Source organism: Chenopodium quinoa, unplaced genomic scaffold (genome assembly GCF_001683475.1).
Source record: "Chenopodium quinoa cultivar QQ74 unplaced genomic scaffold, ASM168347v1, whole genome shotgun sequence".
Taxonomy (NCBI): domain Eukaryota; kingdom Viridiplantae; phylum Streptophyta; class Magnoliopsida; order Caryophyllales; family Amaranthaceae; genus Chenopodium; species Chenopodium quinoa.
The window spans coordinates 5,060,986-5,088,204 of record NW_018745650.1 but is presented as its reverse complement, the minus strand read 5'-3'; the positions used below and the strand labels follow the sequence as shown (position 1 = coordinate 5,088,204).

At 33.9% G+C, this 27,219-nt stretch overlaps 2 protein-coding genes across 6 annotated transcripts; both read right to left on the bottom strand.

The window, feature by feature from the left end:
• Positions 1-393: 393 nt before the first annotated feature.
• On the bottom strand, positions 394-6,490 carry LOC110716830 (transcription factor bHLH35-like). The gene is made up of 5 exons (XM_021895475.1): positions 5,988-6,490; positions 5,650-5,818; positions 5,028-5,285; positions 4,478-4,648; positions 394-616 (listed from the first exon to the last, which is right to left on the bottom strand). Exons 1-5 carry the CDS (start codon positions 6,068-6,070, stop codon positions 548-550), a joined length of 750 nt encoding a protein of 249 aa, XP_021751167.1. The 5' UTR covers positions 6,071-6,490; the 3' UTR covers positions 394-547.
• A 1,887-nt stretch (positions 6,491-8,377) lies between these two features.
• On the bottom strand, positions 8,378-18,508 carry LOC110716796 (phosphoribosylaminoimidazole carboxylase, chloroplastic-like). 5 transcript variants are annotated; one of them, XM_021895427.1, is made up of 18 exons: positions 17,774-18,507; positions 17,399-17,551; positions 16,929-17,136; positions 16,087-16,320; positions 15,883-15,994; positions 15,545-15,607; positions 15,296-15,434; positions 14,315-14,370; positions 13,228-13,301; positions 12,939-13,086; positions 12,612-12,785; positions 12,430-12,517; positions 12,226-12,330; positions 10,267-10,370; positions 10,052-10,169; positions 9,837-9,931; positions 9,342-9,448; positions 8,378-9,144 (listed from the first exon to the last, which is right to left on the bottom strand). In XM_021895427.1, exons 3-18 carry the CDS (start codon positions 17,111-17,113, stop codon positions 9,051-9,053), a joined length of 1,896 nt encoding a protein of 631 aa, XP_021751119.1. In that variant the 5' UTR covers positions 17,114-17,136; positions 17,399-17,551; positions 17,774-18,507; the 3' UTR covers positions 8,378-9,050. The 5 variants fall into 5 exon arrangements, with proteins under 5 accessions (XP_021751119.1, XP_021751120.1, XP_021751121.1 ...); XM_021895428.1 differs by having other exon boundaries at positions 17,399-17,541; XM_021895429.1 differs by having other exon boundaries at positions 10,267-10,364; positions 17,399-18,508.
• Between the last annotated feature and the right edge of the window lie 8,711 nt (positions 18,509-27,219).

Genomic DNA, 27,219 nt, shown 5'->3' with positions numbered 1-27,219 from the left:
TTATTAATTCAAAGAGCTCTTTATGTAAAAAACAAATTTCTACAATTAGTCTTGTTTATGTATTTTAAAGTTTTTATTGCATTTACACTATCTTTGAAGAAGCATCTTTTCAGGATTTTTTTCTTTTTTACTTCTTGTTTGGGGGTTCAATTTCACTTTAAAGTTGGGGTGCTAATAAACTTAATTTTGGTATCATACCAGGAATATCGTTGAGCATTAGACGGGGGAGTATACTTTTAGTGTCTTAGACAATTAAATTGGCGTACACGTCACGCGCATGTTAATACATATAAATAATTGTTTTATCATGGGATCGTTTAGTCATTAGTCAAAAGCCACGTGTATATATATATATATTCAATTTGTGCTATAAAAACAAATGAACAACCAATCTCGAGAGTGGAAGCATCAAATATTTTTTGTTTCTTTTTTCTCCAGTAATTTCCCAAACTCAAAAGAAAGGAGAAATTTGTTTTGATACAAGCCAAGTATTACAAGAAGAAAAACCAGCCACCTAAACAATAAGATTTAAGAACTGTGACGTGCGCTAGACGTGGGTTGACGATATCACAGTCTCAATCTTTATTCTCAAGTGATCCTTTTCCAGCTCATCTGCCTGAGAGACACAAAATCAATATTAGGTGTAGGTGAACGTAGATATAAGATACTCTTAATCTAACACTCCATTCATTCGATCGGATCTATTTGTCATTAATCATGTTAGTTGACAGTGTAATTTGAAATAGTAATGTGACAAAAATATATAAAGTGCTAATCATTTGAAGGAACGTCTAACTATAATTTCAGTACTAGTGAGGAACTTTCGTGTTAAATGGAGCAAATAAAACGAGACGAATGATGTTACTACTCATAAAGTGCATTGATTATTGATGTAGAAATTTAGTTTGTTAGTTTGTTAGTTTGTTTTATGCATCAAATGCAGCAAACATGCAACGTACTTGTAACGCTCCTAACTTTAAACACCGCATGTGCATTTGTGCATGTAGCATGCACATCTATTTAAGGTATAGGAAGTCCAAAGGACAATAATACGAAGTATATAGACATGATTTGATTTTAGGAAACTTAATAGTATATCTACCAAAAAGTTCACCCGCAACTTCCCAATTTGTCACGATTGGTAGAATGCAAATGCAACTACAAAATATGGAAACTCTTAAAGTCTTAATAATCATTTGTCAATTTCAGGTCCATACATGGTAGAAGTTTCAATATAATTTCCAATTCCAAACCAATACGAAATATATGTTTTCCTGTCCCTATCAAATGCAACACATTTTTCCTGTTCAATTAGTTGTGAACTAGACTGGCCTATTTTCCAGAATTTCAGTCGTATACTTAGTTGTGAAATGTGATCTTTATGTCCAAATCATGTGAAATCGAGAAACAATACATTCAAACTCATAAAGAATCACCGTCCTCCATATGTAGCATGTATGTATTGTATTGCATCTAGATTGTTTATGCCCAAATATTACTCAAGACTTATTGCTGTCAAATTATATCTCCAAGAATCACCTAAATCTTGAATTAATCTTGAATTAATTATTAATTTCATGTCAGTATTTATGTTACAATTAATAAACGCGATGAATTCTATAAACTTATTTAAGATGTTATATATGCAATTACTTGCACAATCTAAATTTTACTCATATATCATAAATTATTATGTACCAAAATAACCGTTGTGTTGTGTGTGACATGCGACAAATACACTGATCTATCTCCAATAACATATAAGTCTCATTTGCATTTTGTACCTATTATTCAATAAAAAAAAAAGAGTCTAGTTCATTAATGTAAATATATTCTACAATGTATATAACTGATTTGATTGATTAAAAGTGACAATAAAAACAGTGAAACTTATTAAGACTTTTACTTGGGAATAAATCTTTCTTCCAGGACACTTGTCATTACCTTGTAAAAAAAAAATTCCTCCTTTTTCGCTTGTTTTTTTTTTTTTCAAAAACTTTAAGTAAACTAATTATAACTTATGATATTTTCTTTCCAATTTGACAATCATATTCATATATATACCCAAATAAAAAAATTTCTGAATATCTTTTATATATTTTATATTACTTCCTCCGTTTCTTTTTAGATGACACAGTTTGACTTTTGCACTATTCACAAACAACACTTTGACTAGCTTTTGTGATTTGTAGCTACGATAAAACATAATCATGTGAGATCTTGTTTGAATCGTCTTAATGTATATTTTATTAATATCCACTTTTTATAATTTTACAATGTTAATAATGGGAGATATAACTCGTGAAAATTGTGTGTTGGCAAACGTGATAAAAGAAACGTGTCATCTATTAAGGAACGGAGGAAGTATGTAATATTATTGTCAAAAACATTTAACAACCGTGTATTGCACGGGATTTTAACCTATTTATACGAATATGAGTGAAAAGGAAAATGATAGAGCATAAAAATGGATCTTGGGCTTTTACCATTAACTTAAGCTGATGGTTGAGATTGTCTTTTGACACGCTATCATAAGCCAGCACCGTGACAAAAAGGTCATGAGTTTAAATCTCATCACCCACTTCTTTCAAGTGGAATATTAAGTGCTAGTATGGGGCCCATATTGCATCAACGCTTCAAGTCTAACATGATCTATTGTGATAGGTCGTAATAAAGGATGAAAACAGATCTTAGACTTCAACTATAAGTTTAAGCCGATGAATGAGATGGTCTTTTAACATAAATAAAAATAAAAATAAAAATAAAATTAAAAAAAGACAGATGAAGTGTATTTGATAAAAAAAAAAAAAAAAAAAAAAAAAAGGTTGTTTGTTGGATGGAGACATGGAAAACGGAGTTGCTTAGTGTCATGTAACTAATTCTACGGTGTATGATTATCTTAATGTGCCCTTTTCTTAATTGCTCTGGTGGGGTTCTATCAAAACCATAACAATAATACTACTTGTATTACTCTAGTGGGGTTCTCTTGTTGAAATCTCAGTCAGTGGTGACTGGATGAGGGGGTTCATTTTTTTTCTTTCTTTATTCTTTGTGTGTGACAATATGGCTTGAGAATTACAAGTATTTCCTCCGTTATATATTAATTACAAGTATTTCCTCCGTCAATGTAAATAAGTTCTATTGATTTAACTTTGTATAATAGGTGTAATTGAGTTGACATACAATAGAGTTGTTGATGAGACAATGAGCTTATATTTTACGCTAAAATCAAAATTATTGTTTGATGCATATTTAGTCTATCTACTACTTTTGATAATGGCTCAAGATTAGTGAGTGATTAAATCATTAGTTTATCAACATTATTGCTTGTATCACGAACAATTATTAGGAGTTATTATCTTTTGTAACAATTACTCCGTATATGAAGTATGAGGATGTCATTTATCAATGAAATTCAATTATACACATCTTATTTATTAATCGTAATAATTTTTGGAAAGATTATCAAAACACATTATTGCAATATACTGAGTACAATATATGAATTATTAAGTATGCTACAGTATCAAATAATTCAATTTATTTAAAAAAAAAAATTAATCGAACATATAACTGTAAAGAGATTATGACCTTTGTATAGTAAGTATTTTATTTATTTAGTGGTGCAAATGTTATTTCAAGCCAGATAAATGATTGAGCAATTGAGCTGGCTTAAACGGATTTCGAAGCTTTAAAATGTCAAAGCCCAGCCGCTTAAACCTGGCCATATGAACGAATTTCAAGACCGTATTTTTTTTCTACGATTATTGTTTATGGGCTCCACCCCCATCAACACTTCAACACTGTTTTAGCCATTTTAATGTTAATGACTAATTGGCTATTATGATTTCCTAAAGCTTTGCAATTTGTTGTCTTATTCATTAATCAGAACAAGTTAACAAGTCATACTTGGAACAAATACAAAACCTGCTCTCAAATAATGCGATAACAACTTTAAAAAAAAAGGGTAACCCTCTTTAACATGTAATTTCGAAATTTGTTGGTTTTAAGTCCGAATTTATTATCCAAGACAAAGTTAACCTAAATCTGACTGAAAAATGAAATTGAAATAAATTAATTCAAAATTGAGTTGATTCCTATCAAATAAACCTAACAAATGCACACCTATCACACAAAAAATGTGTCACCTTGATAGGGTTGGTTCATCATATTATCAAATAATTTATATGTTCTTCATTAGAGTATTTAATAAACAATAAAATAGATGCAATTATTTTTTATTTTTTTTGTTTTTAAGGATATATATATATATGCAATTTAATTCACGAAGGAGTAGTAATTCTAAGTTGTTATTAATCTAGTTGACATCCCGAGATCATCGACACAGTATGATGACACATGAATCTAATAAAGTATCTACCAATTAGAAATCTACGTACTAAATTTAGGCCAAGTGATGGGGAGAGTAAATCAGAACCACATACAGAAATTAATGGGGAGTAAGAAAGAGACTGACCTCAAGAAAAACTGTCTTCAAAAGTCTCCCAGCAAAAGCAGTAATATGAGCTGTTATTATCTTGAGCTTTAAAGATTCAAACATCTCACACAATTTTACCATTGTGCCCTCTCTTTTACTGCAAGTCAAGCTCACTACTATAGTCCTCTCCCCCACGTATGACACCCTCACCTGTATTTAATCAAACAACAATTTAATTAACATCTACCATAATATTATAACAATTTATTAATATTATACAATTTTATCATATCTTTCAGATTTAGTCAGACCATTATTGCACATATTTTTTAAGTGGGTGCATCAATCATTGACAATAAAGCTACAACTACTTAAAATACTTCTAAAATGATTTGTGCATATAAAAATCTAAAAATAAAATATCACTCCGTCGAAGTATTACAAATTAATCAAACACTAATTACACAGATTTATACGTAATTAAATTATATTTCAAATAAAGTGGGTATATCATAATCGAAAATTAATTATTTAACCCTAAGAAATAGGGAAAAAAAATCACCGAATTTGATTTTGAACACCCACTTACTTCTAAGTCATTGATAGACGTTCGACAACAACCATTGAAGTCGTAATGTTGTTTCCGATGATCAGTCCTCTTCTTCTTGGACTTAATTAGTAAACCAGGCAACTCCTGTTCATAATCCATCATTGAACATGTATTGTCAATTCCATTCTTCGATCTCCGGTATTCAAGATCTGATATATCAGATTTGATTCTCCGTTCTTGTTCATGAAGCTCTTTTATATAGTTTATTGCATCCTTGATTATTGATGCTTTGTCCATCTAGTTTTGTAAATACATAAGAAATAAATAAATAAAAAGTTCAGTTGATAACTTGTCAAAATCTGTGGGTTCAACTTGACAGAAAGATTTCAATTACTAGAAATAGTAAATTCAGCACTAAAAAAAGTGTCAAATTCTAGCTAAATGCTAAAATAATGAAAAGATTTTACTCTAAAATGTCAAAAACGGCACAAAAATAGATAAAAACCAATCCATAACTGAAAATTTAAAGCGAATACAACTTAAACAATCAATTGTAGAAATCAATAACTACCAACTTCTTACTACAGTAAGTAGCTATTTCAAAATCATCAGAAAATTAAAAATTATACGCCCCCGGGTGTATGTAAGAATTTCTCAGTACCTTTGAAATGTTGGGAACAACAGCTCGAAGATTGTAAAGGCGCTCGTTAAGTTTTTTGCGACGATTTCTTTCCGAAACGATGTTCTTAGAAGCCATGGAAGAAGCACACCCATCCGGCGAGCTCGAGTCGTAATCATAGTAAGATGATAATGTTTCATCTAATCCCAAACTACCAACAAATATAAACAAAAATATAACTCAATATCATATAAATATAAATCACAATCAAAACCAAAACCAAAACCAAAACACAAAGAAGAAATCAAACTTAAGAGATCAACAACAATAAAAATAAATAAAAGTAATGAAATAAATTTGATTTGTTTTTGTAAACACACCTATCGAATTCTTGATTATCGAAATACATTCCGATGTCAGCCGTTCCCCAACAAAGTGGGTATTCTTCAACAAAACTATCCATTATTTTCAAGTCTAAAAAACTCTACTGTTTTTTTTTTTTTTTCCCCTCAAAATTATTAGCCAACAAATTAAAGGGAAAAAAAAAATAGCACCGGATTCTTTTCTTTATAGTAGAAATAGAGATTAAGAACCAGGCTTTTTTTTTTTTTTTTTTTTTTTTGAGGGAAGAAATTTGTGTACTTCTAAAAGAGTAAGGAATTAGTTGGGAAATATAAATAGTTGTACACATTAAGTGACATGGAAATAATTTTTGGTTAGTAGTGGTGGAGTGAATGAGAAAGGTTAAAATTGATGGAAGACTTGTGGACTACCTATTTTTGTTATATTATTAATTTAAATATTTATTAAACACGTGAGAAGTTTGCTTAAATTTATGATTAGTTGATGTTTGAAATGATCATAACCGTCCATGTGTAGTGTGTATCTTACATGGTCTAATGGACTATGATCCCCGCGTTGAACAAGTTATTAATGACTTCAATGTTTGTGTTTTGATTCACTAATTAATCTTACTGTTAGACAAGTCAAACCAGTCAAGGTCAGATCGATCGATACAATTTGTATGGTCTAAGGTCGTGTTTAGACTGGGGAAATGGATGGAGGTAGAAGTTAAGAGGGTACTCCTTTGTAGTTTTGCGCTTAAGCTCAATGCTTGGATTAAGGGTGTTTAAAAATTAGTCCGATTTGAAAAAATATATTGGAACGAAAATAACCGTCCACAATTTGTCCAAAAATATCGTTTTATTTTTCAATTTAAGATCAGGCTTAGATCAATTAGTTTTAATTCAAACTAATACTTAAGTTTTTTAAAAAAATATTTAATTTTTTTCTTATCTATTATAAGTATGTTGGAAAGACAACCTTATTATATGTTATTTTCTATTTGACTTTTAAATAGCATTAACAATTGTTGTGTAAGTCATATTGATTTTAAAAGCCTAATAATCACTAAATAAGGCAATTTTATCATGAACTAGTTTCTACTTCACATTAGCAAACAATTGTAGGCTCACATTAAAGTAATTGTTCGATATATTATCATGAAGTATTTTCTATTAAGCTTAAAAAAAAGGCATTAGCAATTATTAAATGTTGGCTTAGTCACAATGCAAGTATTTTCATCAAGCAGTGTATTCATTCATACAGCCTAATCACCTATGATCTCACAGAAGTCTACTGATTTTTCCATAGTTAAACGATTCCAATCGATCTAAATTAATGTTCCTACACCCTCAATTCGATCTGCTCCGATTAGTCCTGGTTAGCACAATTAAAACTAGTTATTAGACAAAGCAATCGAATGCTTCTAGATAACCAACTCCCAAGGAAAAACTGCTTAATTACTGCACATTGCACAACATTAGGCTGCCTTCCATCTGGAATGATAAAAAGAACTAACGATTGGCTTCGAATGTTTCGAAAACAGAACATCATATCACATCCGACGTAACACTTTCTCACTAGCTGTCTGATCTCTCCAGAAATCAGATTCCTCATGTAAGTGCTTAAATGTCTTTTCTAGAGACACAGTTTAGTTCCTTCAGAAATTCTTTTTCATGCATCTTCTGATTTTCCTTTCCTTTCTCAATTCTCTCCATTCTTTTTATGATTTTGACTAGAAATAGACAAGATGAAATTAGTTCAGTCAAATAAAGAATGAATATGAAATAGTAACAATTGTTATCTAGACTAGTTATCTTGTTAGTTTAGCTTGTCCTTGGACCTTGTTAATCAAATGATCAAACCCACAAATTGTAGTCTAGCTAATTAATTTGTCTCGAGAAGCAAGGTGAGCTCCAGTTTAGTTGCTTGCAGCATTTCCTAACTACTGCACGCACGACAATACTCCTTTGTCATCTCTTTCCTCAATCCATACATTAATGTTGCCTCGTCGCTAGGCACATTGGCAAATATGCTGAGAGTATCAGCAAAACCAATCCATAAATTCCTGGTGTATGATTGTGCACTTATTTTTGTTATGATGAGCATAAAGGGCTCTGCTGGGCCATCAGCGAGGGCCGAGGAGCTATCAAAACTCTGCGGTCCCCAACTCCCCAAGCACAACACACAGTATGTCTAGGACTAATAATGGGAGCAATGATCTTTTTGTTAATGGTCCATAATTTTATCATTCCATCAGATTTTCATGTCTAGAATCTTCCTGGCCCCTGCAGTACAACAAGCAAAAGAAAACTTTTCTAAAATGTAAGTTTTCACTTAACTTATAATGCACAGGTTTGACTGTTTGAGCGACACAAAATGAAACCACAACACAAGTATGTAGTATTATTACGTGAAAGAAGGCAACTGGAACCACAAGTATGTAGCAAAAAATTAAGTGCGACAATTATTAGAAAACGGATGGAGTAATGTATTACCAGCCAGATCCATTATTGCCCTTACGGGGTTTTTTAGGCATCTTGGGGCTTCTAAGCTTTTTCATTTTTATTACAAAGCACTTTTTCTTTTTTATACCAACACACCTTTAGTCAGAAACAAACAATGTTAGGGGCCAACTAATGATTATTACAGGCCAAAATTGTACATTTTACGCTTACCCTTGATTCGCAATTTGGAAAATAAGATACAGAAGATAGAAAATAGTATTTAGCTTTTTCATGGGGTACCCCCTTTGTCCCTACCTTCTTCTACATGAGCATTGGACCAAGGGTACCTGTGGATTATTCCAAACTACAGGATGACTTTGTATAATGCAATATACCTCTAAAACATCTCTTCAGTGTCCATCTCATGATTTAAGAGTTTCTGAAGTTTTCCGACACATGAGTGATGGCTAGGGCATCATCATACGCATTCTCATCCTTCAATTTTTGTAGCTTGGTATGGGCTGCTTGTGGTGGCTTCCAAGCCTGCTCCTCGCCACAAAAGAATCACACATCTATGTTCATACCATGTTCTTTGGGGATGTAGTTTATTGATGTGCAACAATTTTTCCCCCTTTCACAATGAGAGAACAAATCTCATTTGCTCAAATAAGCTTCCCACCCATCTTTGTGTAGCCTTTCAGCCTTTACCAACACATCATTTTTAGCATCTTCAAGATACTGGGCCATTCTATAGGAACAAAAGTACAGGATGACCTTTAGTATTATGCAAAATACCTCCTTAAACATCTCTTAGTTTCATCATTTCGTTAATAAAAAAAAGTATTCTTTGTCATTTTATATAATACGAAAAATAAATAAAAAAATATATAAAAAAAATAAAAAAATAAAAAAATAAAAAATAAAAGTGGACCAGTTATGACTGACCTAGAGGTCAAATCCGAATCAGCAACACCCAGCATCCTTACTGCGAGAAGCCCAGCATTTGTAGCATTATTTATTGCAACTGTTGCAACAGGAACCCCTCTAGGCATCTAATAAATTGATAAAAGTAAACAGGTTGTATTCAATATATCACCCAAAGACAGACGAATGGCTATACATATACCTAAGACTGTCAAACACAGATTAGACAAGGAATTGTACAATGTACATGAACTGCATACAACAATAACAACACCACCAACAACAATTGGAGCCTTAATCCCGAATATTGGGTTTCCATGTGTAATATAATTTTTTTGTTCTACTAATTTAAGAAATGAGGATATCATGCACAGTACAAGGGACTCCTACGTCCATGCAACATGCAAAGGGAGGGATTGAATTTGAAAACCTTAAGACATCTAGAGCTTCCAACCTTTCCACAATCCAAGTATAGGACGATAAGGGGTAAACAATTAATAAATTTGTAAAGAATACCTGGACAATTGATAAGAGTGAGTCCATTCCATCCAGCGAGGAGCCACGCACAGGGACACCAATTACTGGTACTGGAGTAAGTGCTGCAACCATTCCTGAAAAAAAAAAAAAAAAAAAAAAAAAAAAAAAAAAAAAAAAAAAAAAACCCTAAATTAATCAAGATTGTCGATGTAATGCAGAGATCTAAAGGAATAGGCAAGTTTTGAATGAGTAACCTGGCAAATGAGCTGCACCACCAGCACCAGCAATGATAACTTGGATACCTCGTTCCCAAGCAGATGTAGCATATGAAAACATCATATCTGGAGTCCTATGTGCAGAAACAATTCTGACCTGCAAAACTCAACAAATGCCAGCTGCATTACATGATGATTTATTGTCTGATACGCTGATTGGCATGTATAATTCACAGAAGTTGAGATAAATTCACCTCATGTGCCACTCCAAACATATTTAAGATCCGGGAGGCATCTTTCATGACAGGAAGGTCTGAATCGGATCCCATAATGATTCCAACTCGAGCTGAGACTGCATCTAAAAAAGAAATAGCATGAATTCCCACAACAATCTAACAAGGTTGACACATATTAAAGTCCTCAACTACGACAATGCAGCTCACTTTGTACAACACTTTGAAACGCTAAGCAGCATGGCTTCAAATTGTTGATTTTAATTACATTATCGCTTGCCATACCAGAATAACCAATTAACAACAGTCCACAAATTGCTTTTACTACATTGGTGGAACTTTCAAAGCACAATGTTAGCATATCCTAACAAGTAAAATATAAGAAGACAACAATGAAAAGATAAGCCAGCTAGGTTTCAAATCTTACGATAGCTTCCCAGATCCAGCAATGGGGCACATTTTATGAAGAATAACGGAAGGAACAGACATCACTAAGTAGATCGTGTACCATGTAATGTATAAAAAGGCTCAAGGCTCAATGAGGAGATGAAGGTCCTGCTGTGCCTAGACGCACCTCGCACTATATAAAACAATTAAAAAAATTTGCCTATATCATCTTTAAATGTGCCTCGCCTAGAGCAAAAAAGGCTCTTTACCCTAATCCCCTAGCGCCTAGGCACACCTTTTTATACATTGGTACCATGTCCTCGATCAATAGGGTAAATGCACCCTTTTTTTTTGGTGGTGTTGTATTATTTCATTTGTTGCTAAATTTGCCGAGGGAGGAGACCAAAGGTAAATTGGATTGAGGGTTTCATTATTATATTAAGAGATAGGATTTGCAAGAGCACGTAGGCATGTAGCACTTAATAAAAGGAAATGATGAGAGAGGATCTTTGTCGATGACCAACAGAAATAAAATCTTGGTACATGCTGCTGACCCCATCATATTGGGATTAAAGTTTTAGTTGTTGCTATTTGTGGTTATCTATTGGAAAATTTGATTGGACTATTTAAAACACAGTATGTGATATAGCAACTTTTCTATTTGTTTTTGTGAGTTTGTGATGTACCTTATAAAAGTTTTAGACATTTTTATTCAAGGAAAGTTTTCAAAAAAAAAAAACAAAAAACCTTTTAATTTTTAAAACACCATTTTGCGTAAGAAAACATTTAAATCTTTTTTTGGCAAACAAAAACTACCAACTTACTTTTTTTTTGCAAGATGATACCTTGATGTACTTTTCTCACATTTTCCGGCAATGACTTTTTATTCTCTCTCCTCCCTCACAGCCATCACATTAACCCTCCAACCACCCTCACTCCACCACCACAATTTCTCAGCTCCTCCTTTCAATTTTCTCTCCCCTCAACAAAAACTGTCCCACCATAGTCATACATCCTCTCTCCCCTCCTTACCCCGCTAAAGTTGCTCTCTCCTCCCGCCGCTATTTGTCTCACCGTCCCTTGCCTCGCCACAATTTTGAAATATTATCCCAAATAGATGAAGGAAAGTCAAAAATTAGCGGTGACTCTCAAATGGAGCTCAACATTAGTCAATACTTTAGCTTTAGATTATAATGGACCAAATAAAAATGGTTCATTATATATGTGGGCATATTGATTGTAAAATGGCAAGTGATGGTTACAAGATGAGCATAAAGTATAATGGAAACAACCTCTATCATAGCATAGGTGCGGCAGCAAACAACCAAACCCTACAAACCCCCCTCCCCCTCCCCCACCCTTACCCCCCCCCCAAAAAAAAAAAAAAAAAGAAACAAAAACAGGAGCCTCGCTATTTTTTTTTTTAAAATGCCTTAGGTAATGTGGATGAATAGAGAAGTCAGACATCAATGCACTGTAAATTTAGTTCTCACTTCATGCCACTGCATATATTCAAGAGTTTAAAACTCTCTTTTTGTCATATCAAGCAGGTATCTTCCAGGAGTAAAAACGTTTAAGAAGAAGCTAACTAACCATCTGGGTTGTCTTCTTTCAACAAGGATTTCAGATGTCCCTCCACAATGCCCATAGAAGAGCCAACAATAGTGATGTGACCCATTTTGCGTTGCCTTTTCATTGCTACAATGATAAATCGGCAGCGTTATGATTCATGAAACATGATCATGTAGCCTCTGTAGAAACGATAAAACAAACTCAGAATGGAGTTTTCTCACAAACCTGATTTGTCATACCAATGAACAGACGCCCCTGGCAAAGCTAGAGCTCTTGTCATGAGTTCATGAGCTATACGGAAACCTGGTTCCCCCTACAAGAATAAAGATGAATCTTATAGAAATTGGGGTGGTTATCATCATCAGCTAACTCAAAATGAGATTAACATGCAAGGGAAAAAGAATCACCTCATCTTCTCCTAGTATGTTATACATGATTGCAGCTGGTGTCTTCATAGATGGATCGCCGAGTGGAAGACCAATAACCGCTCGCAAATGCTGCTCATATTGAGAGGTATAACATGATTCAATAGTATGATGTCCACTATTATGCGGTCTGGGAGCTACTTCATTAAGCAAAATCTGCCGCAACCAAATGTAGACTTAGTGTACAGCAAAAGAAACGGAAAGAATGGTTTGTAGACGTATAAACCATAATACATAAAGTGAATTTAAGGATAAGAATAAATAATTAAAAGTAACCTCCAAAATGCTTAACATAAACAAAAAACAAACCTCTCCAGCCTCCGTCAAGAACAATTCTACTGCAAAGACTCCTGCACCTTCCAAAGAACTCACAGCTTTATGTGCAACATCAGTGGCTAGTTTTCTTACTTTCCATGGTACAGCAGCTGGAGCCTTAACAATGTGACAAATATTCTCCCTACCAAAACACCCGCAGCAAGTAAGTATACACATTTTTCAGTTCTTTTTATCGGGGAATGGATTAAAAAACAAGTTCTGATCCATGCAGGTGTGACAAATTAAGCACTTAAAAATGCCGAACAACTTTCTAAACACTTACTTGTGTATAGTTTCAACAACAGGATAGCACAAGACAGAATTGTCTCTTCCTCTTGCAACAATGACTGCCAATTCCTGATCAAGCGTATACGTTATTAGAAATTGCTAGATTAAAGAATATTTTTTTTTTTTTTTCAAAACACTTATATACATCATTGCATATCCAAAAGCTTGATAACAAAAACAGGAATTTAACACTAAATAGGTTTCTCCATATTTTTCATCCCTATTCTCCACTAACAATAGTCTTTTCCCTCTCTATCTCTCTTCTGTAGCTAATTTTCTGCCTTCTACCTAAAGCAACTCCTAACAGAGATATAAAGCAATTCCCACAGTATTCCCTTCCCTTTGGCCTAATGCTTAACATTAAATTCTAAACATTCAAGAAACTCATGATTAAGATGAGGTCTAAGATATCCAATCCGGATTTCCAGCAATAATATAGCAAATTGTTAGGTACATAAATTGGGAGTTTGGGGCCAAAGCTTCCATGCGTGTTCAGAAGTAACAAAAGCATCACTTTTCTTACTCTTACGAAAATCCTTTGGAGAGAGAGGTTAAACATTAGAAGAAAAAAAAAACAAAAAAAAAGGTTACAAAATTATTTATACCACTAGAAAAATGTACAGAACATTCCAAGACCTTACTACAGCCTCTTCTTGTGAAAAAAAAAACTTCCAGCCTAATATACATTCAAATTGGATGTTTTTGCACATATTATATGATTCTGTTGGACAACCAGCCTTGGACTTTTCAAATGTACATAGCGGTAGATCATATTGAACTTGACCCCCAGGTCAAATAGAGTATCTTAGCCTTCTTCTCATGCATAAACGGCAAAAATTAGGCAGATCATGTTGTTCTTTTTTAATGATTTTGGGCATATACATTTTTAATCCAAGACAGAATGCTACACCATAATTGGTTAAATTCTAATAAGAAAGTACAGAGTAATACAGTTCAGACAAATTTAAAATCTTGCCCGTGTTATGAAGATCATTCTGTTAACAACAAAAATAACCATTTATAATATGCACAATAAAGAAATCAAAATAACAACGCATTGCTTCTAATATTATGATGCTAACCTTTATAAATGGAGCCCATTTCTCGACATACAGGCCTCGCTCATATCCCCCAAGAGCTGCAGAATATGAAATGCACATTATAATCGCAGAAAAAGTCAAAAGGTAGAAAAACAAGTAGCAAAGAGAAGGGGAAAAACAGATAGAGAAAGAGAGGGACTATTGTTTATGGAAATGAACAACCTATAAGGCCCCGTTCACTTCACCTTATATTTGCTGAACTGAAATTATTTGCTGAACTGAAATAAATTTTACTGAACTGAACTTGAACTTATTTTTACTGAAATGAAATTATTTTTACTGAAATGAAATTATTTTTACTGATTTTCTATTATATTTCTTCTTTGAATTTACTGATTTTTACAAAGCTGAAATTATTTTCACTGAACTGAACTTATTTTTACTAAACTGAAATTATTTTTGTTGTACAAAACTTATTTTTACTGAACTTGAATTATTTTTACCGAATATTATTATTTTAAGGTGAAGTGAACAGGGCCTAATACTAGACAGTTCAAGTAAAAATATTCATTGGGCCGCTCACCCATAAGTCACGAGTTCATGACTATATCAAAATCAGAGGTAGTAAAAAGAAACCAGCCTGCCATTTACTAGATGCTTAGAATATAATATCAAGCACTTTAAGACATCAAAAGGGAACTTAGATGTCTCCAATCAAAGCACATTCTTCTCTTGTTCTGATAAATATTAGCCAATTAAAAAATCACATGTTCCCTCTATCTTGAAAGAAATTCCAGTTTCAATGTAGTTAGATTTAAGCAGATGAATCCTAGAGCCACAAATGAGCAATATTATCATCCTTTAGATTAATAAAAATTACAAGATATTTAAGGAAAGAAGATTGAACATATAGAACAACAACAAGACAACGGAAGGTTATGATTTTTCTTATCAATTACTGCCAAAAAGTTTCGATGAAAACATTTCTAGTACATTTATAGAGTTTGACATAGAAGATCATACCACTGACTGCAGAAGTGAGATCTTCTTCACACTTAGCAACAGCATTACCACGTCCATCGTAGGCAAGCCTTTTACTCTTGATCATAAGAGGATAACCAAATAGCTTTCCAGCACTCCTTGCACTTTCATCATTATCTATCTGCATTGGACATAATTCAACTATAGGATCCCTAAAGAAGGAATTATAAGCAGCAACAAATGCTTCCTAAAAATTCTAGATTGACTAATACCTCATAGGGCACTACCCACCTCCATAAACTCAGGCAAAGGGATCCCATGTCGAGAAAAATGTAGCTTCTGAAGGTATTTATCCTGCATAAAAAAGTAATGTAGACAAACAAACACAAAATTCATTATTTGATAGTTTAAGTCTTCCCCTAATTGTACATTCACATGTCCCCCACAAACATAGCAAAAAAGCCGCAAATTACATACAGTAGATGTGAGCATTAAATTAAAAGGGGAAAAAAGTAAACATCTGGTATAACAAAAGTAATTGCCAATTTCATGAATAAAAAAGCTAAGATCATCAAATTTTTGTACAGTATAAATATATAATAAAGATACTGTGAGCATAAATTCTATACCTGGATTATCCTAATGGTAGAGGCTTTGGGTTGGCAATCAACTCCTTGTTGTTCAAGCTTGTCAAGTGTGGCAACATCAACATGCTCAATCTCCATTGTCAAAACTCCACATCTAGCCACCAAAAGGACACTTGATCAATATCGTCGAAACATAAATGAACTTCAGAAGAAGGGGATGGAGGGTGAGGGAGGGACTATTTTTACTGAAATTCCAACCTCTTTGCAAATTCCTCAACTGTGGTACTGTCATCAAAGCTACCAACCATATGATAATGTGAGAAAGAAGAAGCTGGGCAGTTCTCAGAGGGGTCCAAAATAGCTACTTTGATAGCCATTTCCGATGCAGCTTGGCATAACATGCGACCGAGCTGCCCACCTCCCAAAACACCCACAATCTTTTCAGACACACCTTGTACAACCAAAGCCCTATTCTCACTCCTGATCAAACACAACAAAGCAACAAATAACCCCAATTCCCAAGTCAGAAACTTTAATACTGATAATTATCAATTCATTAATAAAAAATACTACATACTTCGTATTTCTTAATAATTCAAAAAAAAAAAAAAAAACCACATGCTTCTTTTATCAATTACAGTATTAATGCACATAACTCAAGAGATTCTGAAGACACCACACTTTAACAATTATACAATATTAATGTACATATTCAAGATATAGTGAAGATACCCACATGTTACTATTATCAATTCAGTATATTCCCACATTTCTTTTAATCTTTTAAATTCTGCTAGAGCCTTAAACCCCAGAAAACCCCCAAATGTGCAAATAATCCCACTCCCCACAACCGAACATAAAACACACGGCCGTGCAAGCTTAAGCATATTAATTGATAGCATAGCACTCAAAAACACTGCAAATTGCACAGACAGACTTAGCAAATTGCTAGTTTGACTGAGGGAACTTACGGAAGAGGAAGCAAAATATAAAAAATTCAAAATCAAGAACAAAACTTTACAACTCTAACAAAAATACAATTAAAAAGGTAAAAATATAAAAATAAAAATAAAAATAAATAAACCTACTGGATTGAAGAATTAGGAGCATCAATGGAAGCTTTGCAAGAGACTAAAGGGAGTTTCTTGCTGTTATCTAATTTGAAAGTAACAGATGAAGTAGAAGCCCAACCCCGACCCGGACTCAGAGCAGGAGGGGCAGCCGCCTTAGTTCCAGGGAGGAAAACTCCATTTTCACACATTAGTCCCAACATTAAACAATTTTATCAACAAAATCCTGCAACAAATTAGCAACCAATTTTCACTCAGTTATTATTTTTTTTTAAAAAAAAAAGCTCGCAAATTTATGTTTAATTCTACTCTTAAAAGGGTATGAATAGAAAAAATTTAGCAATGGAATTGATATAAGTTGAGTAATTGTAATTTTTAGTTGAATAATCTACTTCAGAAGAACCCTAAATTTAGTATGCTGACTATTGAATTAATACGTTAATTTAATTGTTATTCGATGATTAAAAAAAGAAGTAAGAATGTATGACCTCAGAAAGTGCTTCAATGGAAGAGAGAAAGCTCAGAACAAGCTTCAATGGAGAGTTGAGAGTATGCTTCAATGAAAGAGATAGAGTGGGAGTGGTGCAGCGAGGCAGCGTAAAACGTGAAAAAGCTCCGGGGAATAATTATCCTGTAAAATTCTATATTTCTAAGGCTAAATTAGAAATTAACATAGAAAAAAATACATGATTTTGATAATAAATCCACAAAAAAAAAAAAAAAAATTATTATAACACCAAAAAAAACCAAAAATTTAATTTCACTAACGCATTCTTGGATAGAAATCATTAGTGGGGCCTATAAAAGACACGTGTCATACATGTATTGGTTTAAAAAAAATTCAATTAAAAAAAAAACAAAACCTTAATTCAGCCCAGCTGCCACCTGCCGGCACTACCTGCCCAGGCGCCGACACTCCCTTCCCCCACCAAATCCGGCGAAACCAGCTAACTACCCCTAACCCCCTTCCCCCTCCCCGAAAATCACCCCTTCCCCCCTTAATCGAGGCAGTAATTGATGATTTGTGGGTTGCTAACCACCGCAAATCACAACCAATTCGAACCCCAAAACTACCACAAATACCAACCACAATCCACTAGATCAGTGCGAATTGGCATTTGCGGTGGTTCGAAGGGTCTGAATTGGTTGTATGATGTGGCGGAGGTGGTTACGGGGATTGCTCCGTGCGAACAAATTCATGGTAGGTGGTGGTTGCGGGGGTTCGAAAGGGTGCGAATTCGTGGATTTGTGAGGCTAGGCGGATCGAGCTGGGGTGGTTTTCGGGGAGGGGGAAGGGAGTATGGGCTGGTTTCACCGGTTTTGGTGGGGTGTCGGCAGCTTAGGTAAGGTTGTCGACGGTTAAAGCGGGTGGTGCCGGTGGTGGAGCTGGCTGGGTTAGGGTTAAGGGTTTTTAAGTTTTTATTTAATTATTTTTTTAATTAATTTATTTTTTTAACCAATAAGCTATTGAACGTGTCTGTTGTGGACCCACTAACGAATTCCATCAAAGAATTTGTTATCTGGTGGTAAAATCATTTTTTTTTTGTGGTGTTATAATAAAAGTTTTTTTTGTGGTGTTATAATCAAAATCGTGTCTTTTTTCTGGTGTTATTTTCTAAAAAAAACCACCACAAAATACATTACTTTAGTAAAAAAACCACCCTTTTTTTACGAAATTAAAAAAAATCACCTACAAAACCCAAAATCAGTAGGAATCACCACCCCTACTCTATTCCAACTTGTTTCCCGACTAAAAGATTCACGTGTCATCACCTTATTGGCCTAAATTAACAAATTAAAATAAAAAAAATTAAAAAAAAATCTGAAATAAAGAATTTTAAAAAAAAATTAACTAAAAACGTTGACTAAGTCAATAAAAAATATAAATAAAAATAAATAAACCTACTGGATTGAAGAAGAATTAGGAGCATCAATGGAAGCTTTGCAAGAAACTAAAGGGAGTTTCTTGCTGTTATCTGATTTCAGGCCCGTCCCTGAGGCAGGGCAGGAGGGGCGGCCACCCTAGGCCCAGGGAAAAGAGATTTGAATTCATATTGAATTATCTCGAAAAATACATAATTTTAGGGATACTTGATTCAATAATCAAATTACGCTCATAATTTTCTTTTCTTTTGGATATGATGTTTCATAATCTAAGAATTTGCGAACCCTAAACTTAAAGCACTGATAATTAAATTAGATTAGATCAAATATAAACCCTAGATTGTGAAATTGATATGATGATAACAACAACAAACAACTTACCTTAGAAGCTGCTTCAATGGGGGATACAAGAATTAGATTCAACGGAGTGCGCTTCAATGGAGAACTTGAGTGCGCTTCAATGAAATAACTCAGAGACTTAGGACATAGGAATGGAGGCTTTTAAAAGCCATGACCCGCCGTAGTTATAATATGGGTTAGACCCGTCTGATAAATAAATGAGGCGGGTCTTTATATGATCGTCTAATTATGAGACAGATGGACTTTATAAAAGTTTTATGTAAATATGTTTAAAATATTTTTTGATATTTCCACATGTCAAAGCTTGTATCAATTCTTTGAAAGTTTTTAAGAGTTTTTTTAAAAAAACAGTTGAAATTACATTAATTAAACTGAGTTTATAACAAACAAAAGGACAGTAAGTAACATAAGTTACTATTGGCATAAGAAGCCCTTACGCAATATCAATTAAGGTCATTAACGACATTTACTATTTAGCTATTACAACGAATAAGGACAACGCATATAAGGCTTACCAATATACATTTAAACATGCGATGAGACTATTGATAGAACGAGGGAAGTTAGTGATGATGTTTCGTATTGTGCAAGATATTTTCTAACATACAATTAAAAGTCTATGAATGTTGCTGAAATGACGGAAACAACCCAAAATTAGTATGTCTTACATTAAGGGACCCCAATAATTCAAATGGATAAAATCCTCTTGAGATATATGCTTCATACATGTCAATCACATTTCTTTGTGATCTGACAAAACCATATCTTATACTCCCTCCGTCCCATAATATAGTTCCTATTTTATTTTTTCACGGTATTTAAGAAATGAGAGGAGAAGTGGAAAAGAATTAGACAAAAGTACAAGGCAAGTGGATAATTTAAGGGGAAAAAAGGTAAAAAGTTCAATTATAGACAAAAGTTAGAGAGAGAAAGTGAAAAAAGTACAATGCAAGTGGATAATTTAAGGGTAAATTAGGAAGTTCAATTAATAAAGTAAAAATTGAGGGTATAATGGTCTTTACATACTATTCAAAAATAGAAATAGGAACAACATTTTGGGTCTCTAAAATAGGAAAACAAAAACTATATTGTGAGACAAAGGGAGTATATATTCTCATACAAGGTCTAGATGTTGTAATGACTTTTACCGATATCACATACAAATGAGTTTAACAACACCTACTACGCGTTTATGTAAATCTGAAATTGAAATTTTGCTACATCTCCCAACAAACATAAGTAACACCACTTCCATTAAAGGAATACATTTTTATTAAAACTAAAGAGATTAAAAACGACAATTTCAAGAGTCAAACGACTCCATTTCATCCTCCAATTTACCCTGAATTCGACTTGTCTTCGCTTTTCGATCTATTATATTGGATGCTTCCAAAATCTAAGTTTTAATTTTTAGAAAAATTCACTATAATTTATTAATCCGAACTTTCAGCAATTTACTCGCAATAATCCCAAATTACGTTAATTAGAGAGCACTATGAACTTTTGGGTTGATTTTCTTCCACTAGATCGATTAACCAGTGACTTAAAGAAACGGTGATTTTCATTTTGTAAAATCAATGTGTGATGTGTCACAACATAATTGGTCCAAATTTTTTTTTGTAAAAAAAAGGAAAAAAAATTAAAAACCCTTCCCAGCCAGCTACCATCTTTCCTCCCCTTAGCCCCAACCCCCAGCCCGACCGAAATTCGACCGCCCGCCTCCCCTAGCAACCGATAACAGCCAGTCGGCCCTTCTCTACCCCTAAAAACACTCTAGCGACCCACCTACACCATCGAAACCACCCCCCTTCCCCCATCCCCCAAATAGCCCTTCTCTTCTCAGGTCGATGAAACTGCCCCTCCTCCCTTCCCTTGTCGTTGAAACGACCGATTTTTTAGCTCTCTCAATTGGAGATTATTGCCAAGAAATTAAATGTAGTTGTGTTACTCAAGGTTTTGTGGTAGATTTTTTTAGATTTTTTTTTTACAAAAAAAATAAATAAATAAATGGTAGTTAGTTGTTCTCAAAGTAGTCATTATAATGATAGTTGTTGGTAAAATTATCTTAAATTTTCACAAAATTACCCTATATGTAAAGTATAATACTCCCTTCTTCACTTTTTATTGGATACGTTTTGACTTTTACACATTTGTCAATACACATATTTGATTATTATTCATTACATACTTTTTAAAATTATAACGATTGAATATTAATAGAGCATTCGTTGAGATGAATCAAACATGATCTCACACGACTCTTTTACTTTCGTGAGTAAATTTAAATATTATCTAATTTCCTCTATCCCAGAATACATGACACAGTCAATATTGCACGCATGTCAATGCATTACTTTGAATTTATTTGTATATAATTAATTATTATGAAAAATATTTTAAAATTATATTTTGAAACTTTATATATACCTATTTAACAACATATTTTATGATAAAATAAGTTTTTATTATGTTAGTAAAAAATTATGATCAAAACTAATACATAAATAGTGAAAAAAGTCCAACGTCTCATATATTTTGGGACGGAATGAGTATTATGAATAACTTTTAAAATCTAAACATAACCATAAAAAGAAACGATTGAAGTATTATGAATAATATTTAAAATCTGATAATAACCAATAAAATACGGAGGGGTACCCTACAAAATTTATCATCCTAAAGTTTTTGTAAAAAAAAAAATCATCCTAAAGTAATTGAAACACTTTAATATACATTTTGTTTATACATAACATTATTTTACCTTTAATAATTTTGATCATATATTTATTATAATTAGTTGACACTATGAAATTTTATACAATGTATCAATTTTTTTGTGCATATTATTTATAGAATTCAAGTCAATCTCCTAACAAATTATGCCGATTAAAGTGATGCGCACTTTAAAAAATGGAGGAATTATTTTTCTTGCATTAAATGTTTGAATTTATTATAAAATGGTTTATTATAATTGTAGTTATATAAAGATATCTTAATGAATGTTATTTTTTTATAGTAATAGTTTATATTAAAGTTATCAAAATCAAGATTCCACTTTGAATTGGAAGAGATTTAGATGTGTATCTGTTACTGATGATAGTAATTGTTTCAGAAGTTTTCTTACAAGTTTTTATTTCTTACATGAGAAGGTTTTTCTTGTTTTAGGCTTAAAATATTTTAATTATGCAATTTTATTTTGACAATAATTATTTTTACGATATAGGAGAATCGAGTGAGATGATTTTTAAGTGGTTGATAATTTTATTTGGTATGTATACATGTATGGATTTTTTAATATTCGCATAGTATCTTATTAGGTATTTTATATACTTTGAAAATTAAAGTGTCATCATTATAAGAAGATTATGATTCTTGGATTGTTTGATAAATTCTATTTAATGACATGTTTACAAGCATGATAAGAAATGATAATTTAATTATGCGATGGTACATTTATGAAACATGATTATTATTGATTTCTCACTCATAATTATAGATTAAAACAAGTAAGTCAATTTAATACTCTTTCATAGAATGAGATGAATCAAAGAAAGATTTCAATGTAGAAGCGTAATTATGCACATTTTGTGTGTGTCATAACCATGTAATAAATTGATTAATCACGAAATAAATTATCACATATAACTATTTAAAAATATAATATTCTAACGATTAAATCACAAAAGAAATTCAAAAGAGGTGTGTGAATAGTGAAAAAGTGTAAATAATGCAATTAAAATAACTGATGAAATAATTAACAAATTACGTAAAATTATTTATTAATTAACAAATTACGTAAATATTTATAATTATAAAAACAAATGATTTATTCAACAAAAGTATTATCATTTTGCCCCGGGCCACTAGAATATTAGAAACGGCTATGTCTGATTTGAAAGTAACAGACGAAGTAGAAGCCCAAGCCCGACCAGGACTCAGAGCAAGAGGGGAAACCGCCTTAGTTCCAGGGAGGAAAACTCCATTTTCACACATTAGTCCCAACATTAAACAATTTTATCAACAAAATCCTGCAACAAAATAGCAACCAATTTTCACTCAATTATTTATTTATTTTTTTAAAAAAAAAGCTCGCAAATTTACGTTTAATTCTACTCTTTAAAGGGTATGAATAGAAAAAATTTAGCAATGGAATTGATATAAGTTAAGTAATTGTAATAAAGTTGAATAATATACTTCAGCAGAACCCTAAATTTAGTATGCTGACTATTGAATTAATGCGTTAATTTAATTGTTATTCGATGATTAAAAAAAGAAGTAAGAATGTATGACCTTAGAAGGTGCTTCAATGGAAGAGATAAAGCTTAGAACAAGCTTCAATGGAGAGTTGAGAGTATGCTTCAATGAAAGAGAGAGAGTGGGAGTGGTGCAGTGAGGCAGCGTAAAACGTGAAAAAGCTCTGGGGAATAATTATCCGGTAAAATTCTATAATTTTAAGGCTAAATTAAAAAATAACATCAGAAAAAAGACATAATTTTGATAAAAAAAAAAAAAAAATTATTATAACACCAAAAAAAAACCAAAAATTTAATTTTACCACCATTTAACGTATTATTGGATGAAATCCATTAGTGGGGCCTACAAAAGACATGTGTCTTACATGTATTGGTTTAGAAAATTTTCAATTAAAAAAACAAAACCTTAACCCAGCCAGCTGCCACCTGCCAGCACTACCTGCCCCAGCCGCCGACACCCCCTTCCCCCACCAAATCCGGCGAAACCAGCCAACTACCCCTACCCTCCTTCCCCATCCCCGAAAATTACCCCGTCCCCCTTTAATCGAGGCAGTAATTGATGATTTGTGGGTTGCTAACCACCGCAAATCACAACCAATTCGAACCCCAAAACCACCACAAATACCAACCACAATCCACCGGATCAGTGCGAATCGGCATTTGCGGTGGTTCGAAGGGTCTGAATTGGTTGTATGTTGTGGCGGAGGTGGATACGGGGATTGCTCGGTGCGAATTCATGGTCTGTGGTTGCGGGGGTTCGAAGGGGTACGAATTCGTTCATCTGAGGCTAGGCGGAGCTGGGGTGGTTTTCGGGGAGGGGGAAGGGAGTATGGGCTGGTTTCACCGGTTTTGGTGGGGTACCGACGGCTTAGGTAAGGTTGTCGACGGCTAAAGCGGGTGGTGCCGGTGGTGGAGCTGGCTGGGTTAGGGTTAGGGGTTTTTAAGTTTTTATTAAAATTTTTTTTTATTAATTTATTTTTTTAACCAATAAGCTATTGACACGTGTCTGTTGTGGGCCCCACTAACGGATTCCATTCAAGAATCCGTTATGTGGTGGTATAATCAAATTTTTGGTTTTTTTTTGTGGTGTTATAATAAAGTTTTTTTTTTTTTTTTTTTTTTTGTGGTGTTATAATCAAAATCGTGTCTTTTTTCTGGTGTTATTTTCTAAAAAAAACCACCCCAAATACATTACTTTTGTAAAAAACCACCCTTTTTTACGAAATTAAAAATAATCACCTACAAAACCCAAAATCAGTAGGAATCACCACCCCTATTCTATTTCAGCTTGTTTCCCGACTAAAAGATTCACGTGTCATCACCTTATTGGCCTAAATTAACAAAATTAAAATAATTTTTTTTTTAAAAAAGAAAGAGTATTGAAACGCTGTCTGAGACAGCGTGTACTGTTCAACAATAAACGCTGTCTGAGACAGCGTTTTTAATTTTTGGCAACACCCGTAAAACAGGCAGCAATAGACAGCGTTTCCTCCCTTCTTCATTCCCAAACTTCTTCATTCCCAAACTCCCTAACTTAATCCCTCTCTCTCTCATACTTGTGCTCCTCCGTTAAGGTCGCCGTCGCCACCTCCAGCGTCGCACTCCGACGACCGAACGCCGGAAGCCTACTAAACCTAGCCTCCCCTCACCCCGAAATTGGTATTTACTCAAGCTCTCTTTGTTTTTTTAAATTCTAGGGTTTATGTTGGTTGTTTCTAATTTTTTGGAATTGTGGTTAAAATCTTGATAATATTGAGTTGTTAGTGTTAATAATGTTGAATTGTTAGTGTTGGTATTGTTGAATTGTTAGTGTTGGTAATTGTTGAATTAGTAGTGTTGATATTGGTAGTGTTGATATTGTTAGTGTTGATAATAATTTGAATAATGTTGAATTGTTGTTGTTGGTTATGTTGAAAATTGTTGATAATGGTTGATAATTATTAGTTTTTGAACAATTGTGATAACCTACATTGTTGTGTAATAATGGTGATTTAGGGGTTCTTAGTAGTTATTTTGTAAAGTATGTAAACATTTTTTGTTTGATTGTGGTGATTTAGGGATGGTTTAACGCCTTTAAGTAAAATGTGTTTTGGTTGTTATGTAGAATATGGCTGGACAAAATATAGTGTTGTTATGCCGGTGGGGAGGTGAAATTCTATGCGATGGATCAAATGTTGAGTATAGTGGAGGAAATATGTAACCACTAATACTTGAACCGAACATGACAATCAATGATTTGATGAACGAGGTTCATAGTAGTATTGGTTCAAACCCAATGAATGTTAAACTGAACATTAAAATGAGGTTTGATACTGGCCATGGGGTTCAAGTGTTACCTGTTTCTACAAACAGACATTTGAAAGCTTTGAGGAGCATTGTTGCAATGAAGGGTGTTCCCAATGAGATATATGTAGAAGCGGTGCCTATATGTACCTAACAAAGTACTCGGCCAGAACATCAAGCTACATATGTCTCTGATTACAACACCGCGTCCTTCCAAGTGCCTTCAAACCACATTCCATTGAATGAATATGGGATGGGATCTTTTAGTCGAATGCTGCAGGACGATCAATTTCACTTGCCGTTAAGTTCTCATATAGCTTCACCAGTACATGCGGGGGGATGTGTGACAATGTTCGGCCAACCCGGTCCTTCGTCATCGAACACCGTGGAATCTTCAACGACGCAATTGCATAGTTATTCGCCTATGCAAGATGATGTTCAAGCATCACCGTCTCGAGAAGAGCCAAATCATTTTGATGATATTGTGAATAATGAATTGTCGGTGAATGATGTGTATGGGGAAACAAATTATGAGGACGAGAATGGAGAAGAGGATGATGAACCTGCACAGATGGAAGTTGGCGAGCCCTTGGTTAGTGCCTGTTTGGTGATGTTGTATCGCCACCTGTGTAGAGCCTCACACAGTGGTGCACTTGAGATTGGTGGACCTCTGATCGTGCTTCAGGTAACCAACCTAATATTTCACAAACTAATTACGTAATTACTAACGTCATATTAACATAGTTTTGTATTTTTCTATTGGCGTTATGGGCTTGGGAGCACATCCACGTAGGAAGACCAGGTAGGCCTGCTGTACATCGTCGGGGGCAGCAGGATCAGGATGACCAGTATGAGCCGTACATCGCTCCACCGCTCCCTGCAGCTGATGAGGCATACGGTTGTAGGTTTGTAACATTTGTCATTCTTTTTTGCCCCCATACGGGTTCATTTTGCTAACAAACAAAACAAAGTTGTTGCCATAGGTGGGTGGTCCCCAGACTCACACAAGCACATGCGGCGACGGGTCTTCCGTACTACTGAGACGCCCTTGATCGACTCACTGAGCATTAGGTGGAAACTTTTAAGATATTTGAAATCAATTTTGTACTGTGTAAATTGTATGTGGACTAACTTATTTATAATATTTATTTTGATGTGTTATTGCAGATCACATGGGATCCATATGTACCGGAGTTGGTAGATGCCATGCCTGCACATCTACTGGATCATCAGGCAGAGTGGCGTGCCAGGATCCCCCTGATCTGTTTCGAGGTTGTGGAGAGTCACCTACTCGACCTCGTCATGAGACAGTTTTGACTACGCCAGTCTATTCCCCAGCATTGTGACACTAGTGCACGCCTTCATGGCATTGACCGGTGGGAAAAGGGGGAGACAAACTGGTCACTAGAGCATTGGCAATTCCTCCAGCTATGGCAGCAATGGTTGGATTATGTCGTTCGAGGTGATCCGATGCAGGGCGTTATGGATCCTCACGATCCGTACATGGTGTGGTACAGGCGTATTACACG

Excerpts from the sequence above, each read along its gene's own strand:
- LOC110716830 (XM_021895475.1), bottom strand. The coding sequence starts at position 6,070 with ATGGATAGTTTTGTTGAAGAATACCCACTTTGTTGGGGAACGGCTGAC. Across the intron at positions 5,819-5,987 it reads GATAATCAAGAATTCGATAG|TTTGGGATTAGATGAAACAT; the intron begins GTGTGTTTACAA and ends ATTTGTTGGTAG. Across the intron at positions 5,286-5,649 it reads TTGTTCCCAACATTTCAAAG|ATGGACAAAGCATCAATAAT; the intron begins GTACTGAGAAAT and ends TTACAAAACTAG.
- LOC110716796 (XM_021895427.1), bottom strand. The coding sequence starts at position 17,113 with ATGTTGGGACTAATGTGTGAAAATGGAGTTTTCCTCCCTGGAACTAAG. Across the intron at positions 12,331-12,429 it reads TCATTGGTATGACAAATCAG|CAATGAAAAGGCAACGCAAA; the intron begins GTTTGTGAGAAA and ends TTATCATTGTAG. Across the intron at positions 9,449-9,836 it reads CACTCTTATCAATTGTCCAG|ATGCCTAGAGGGGTTCCTGT; the intron begins GTATTCTTTACA and ends TCAATTTATTAG.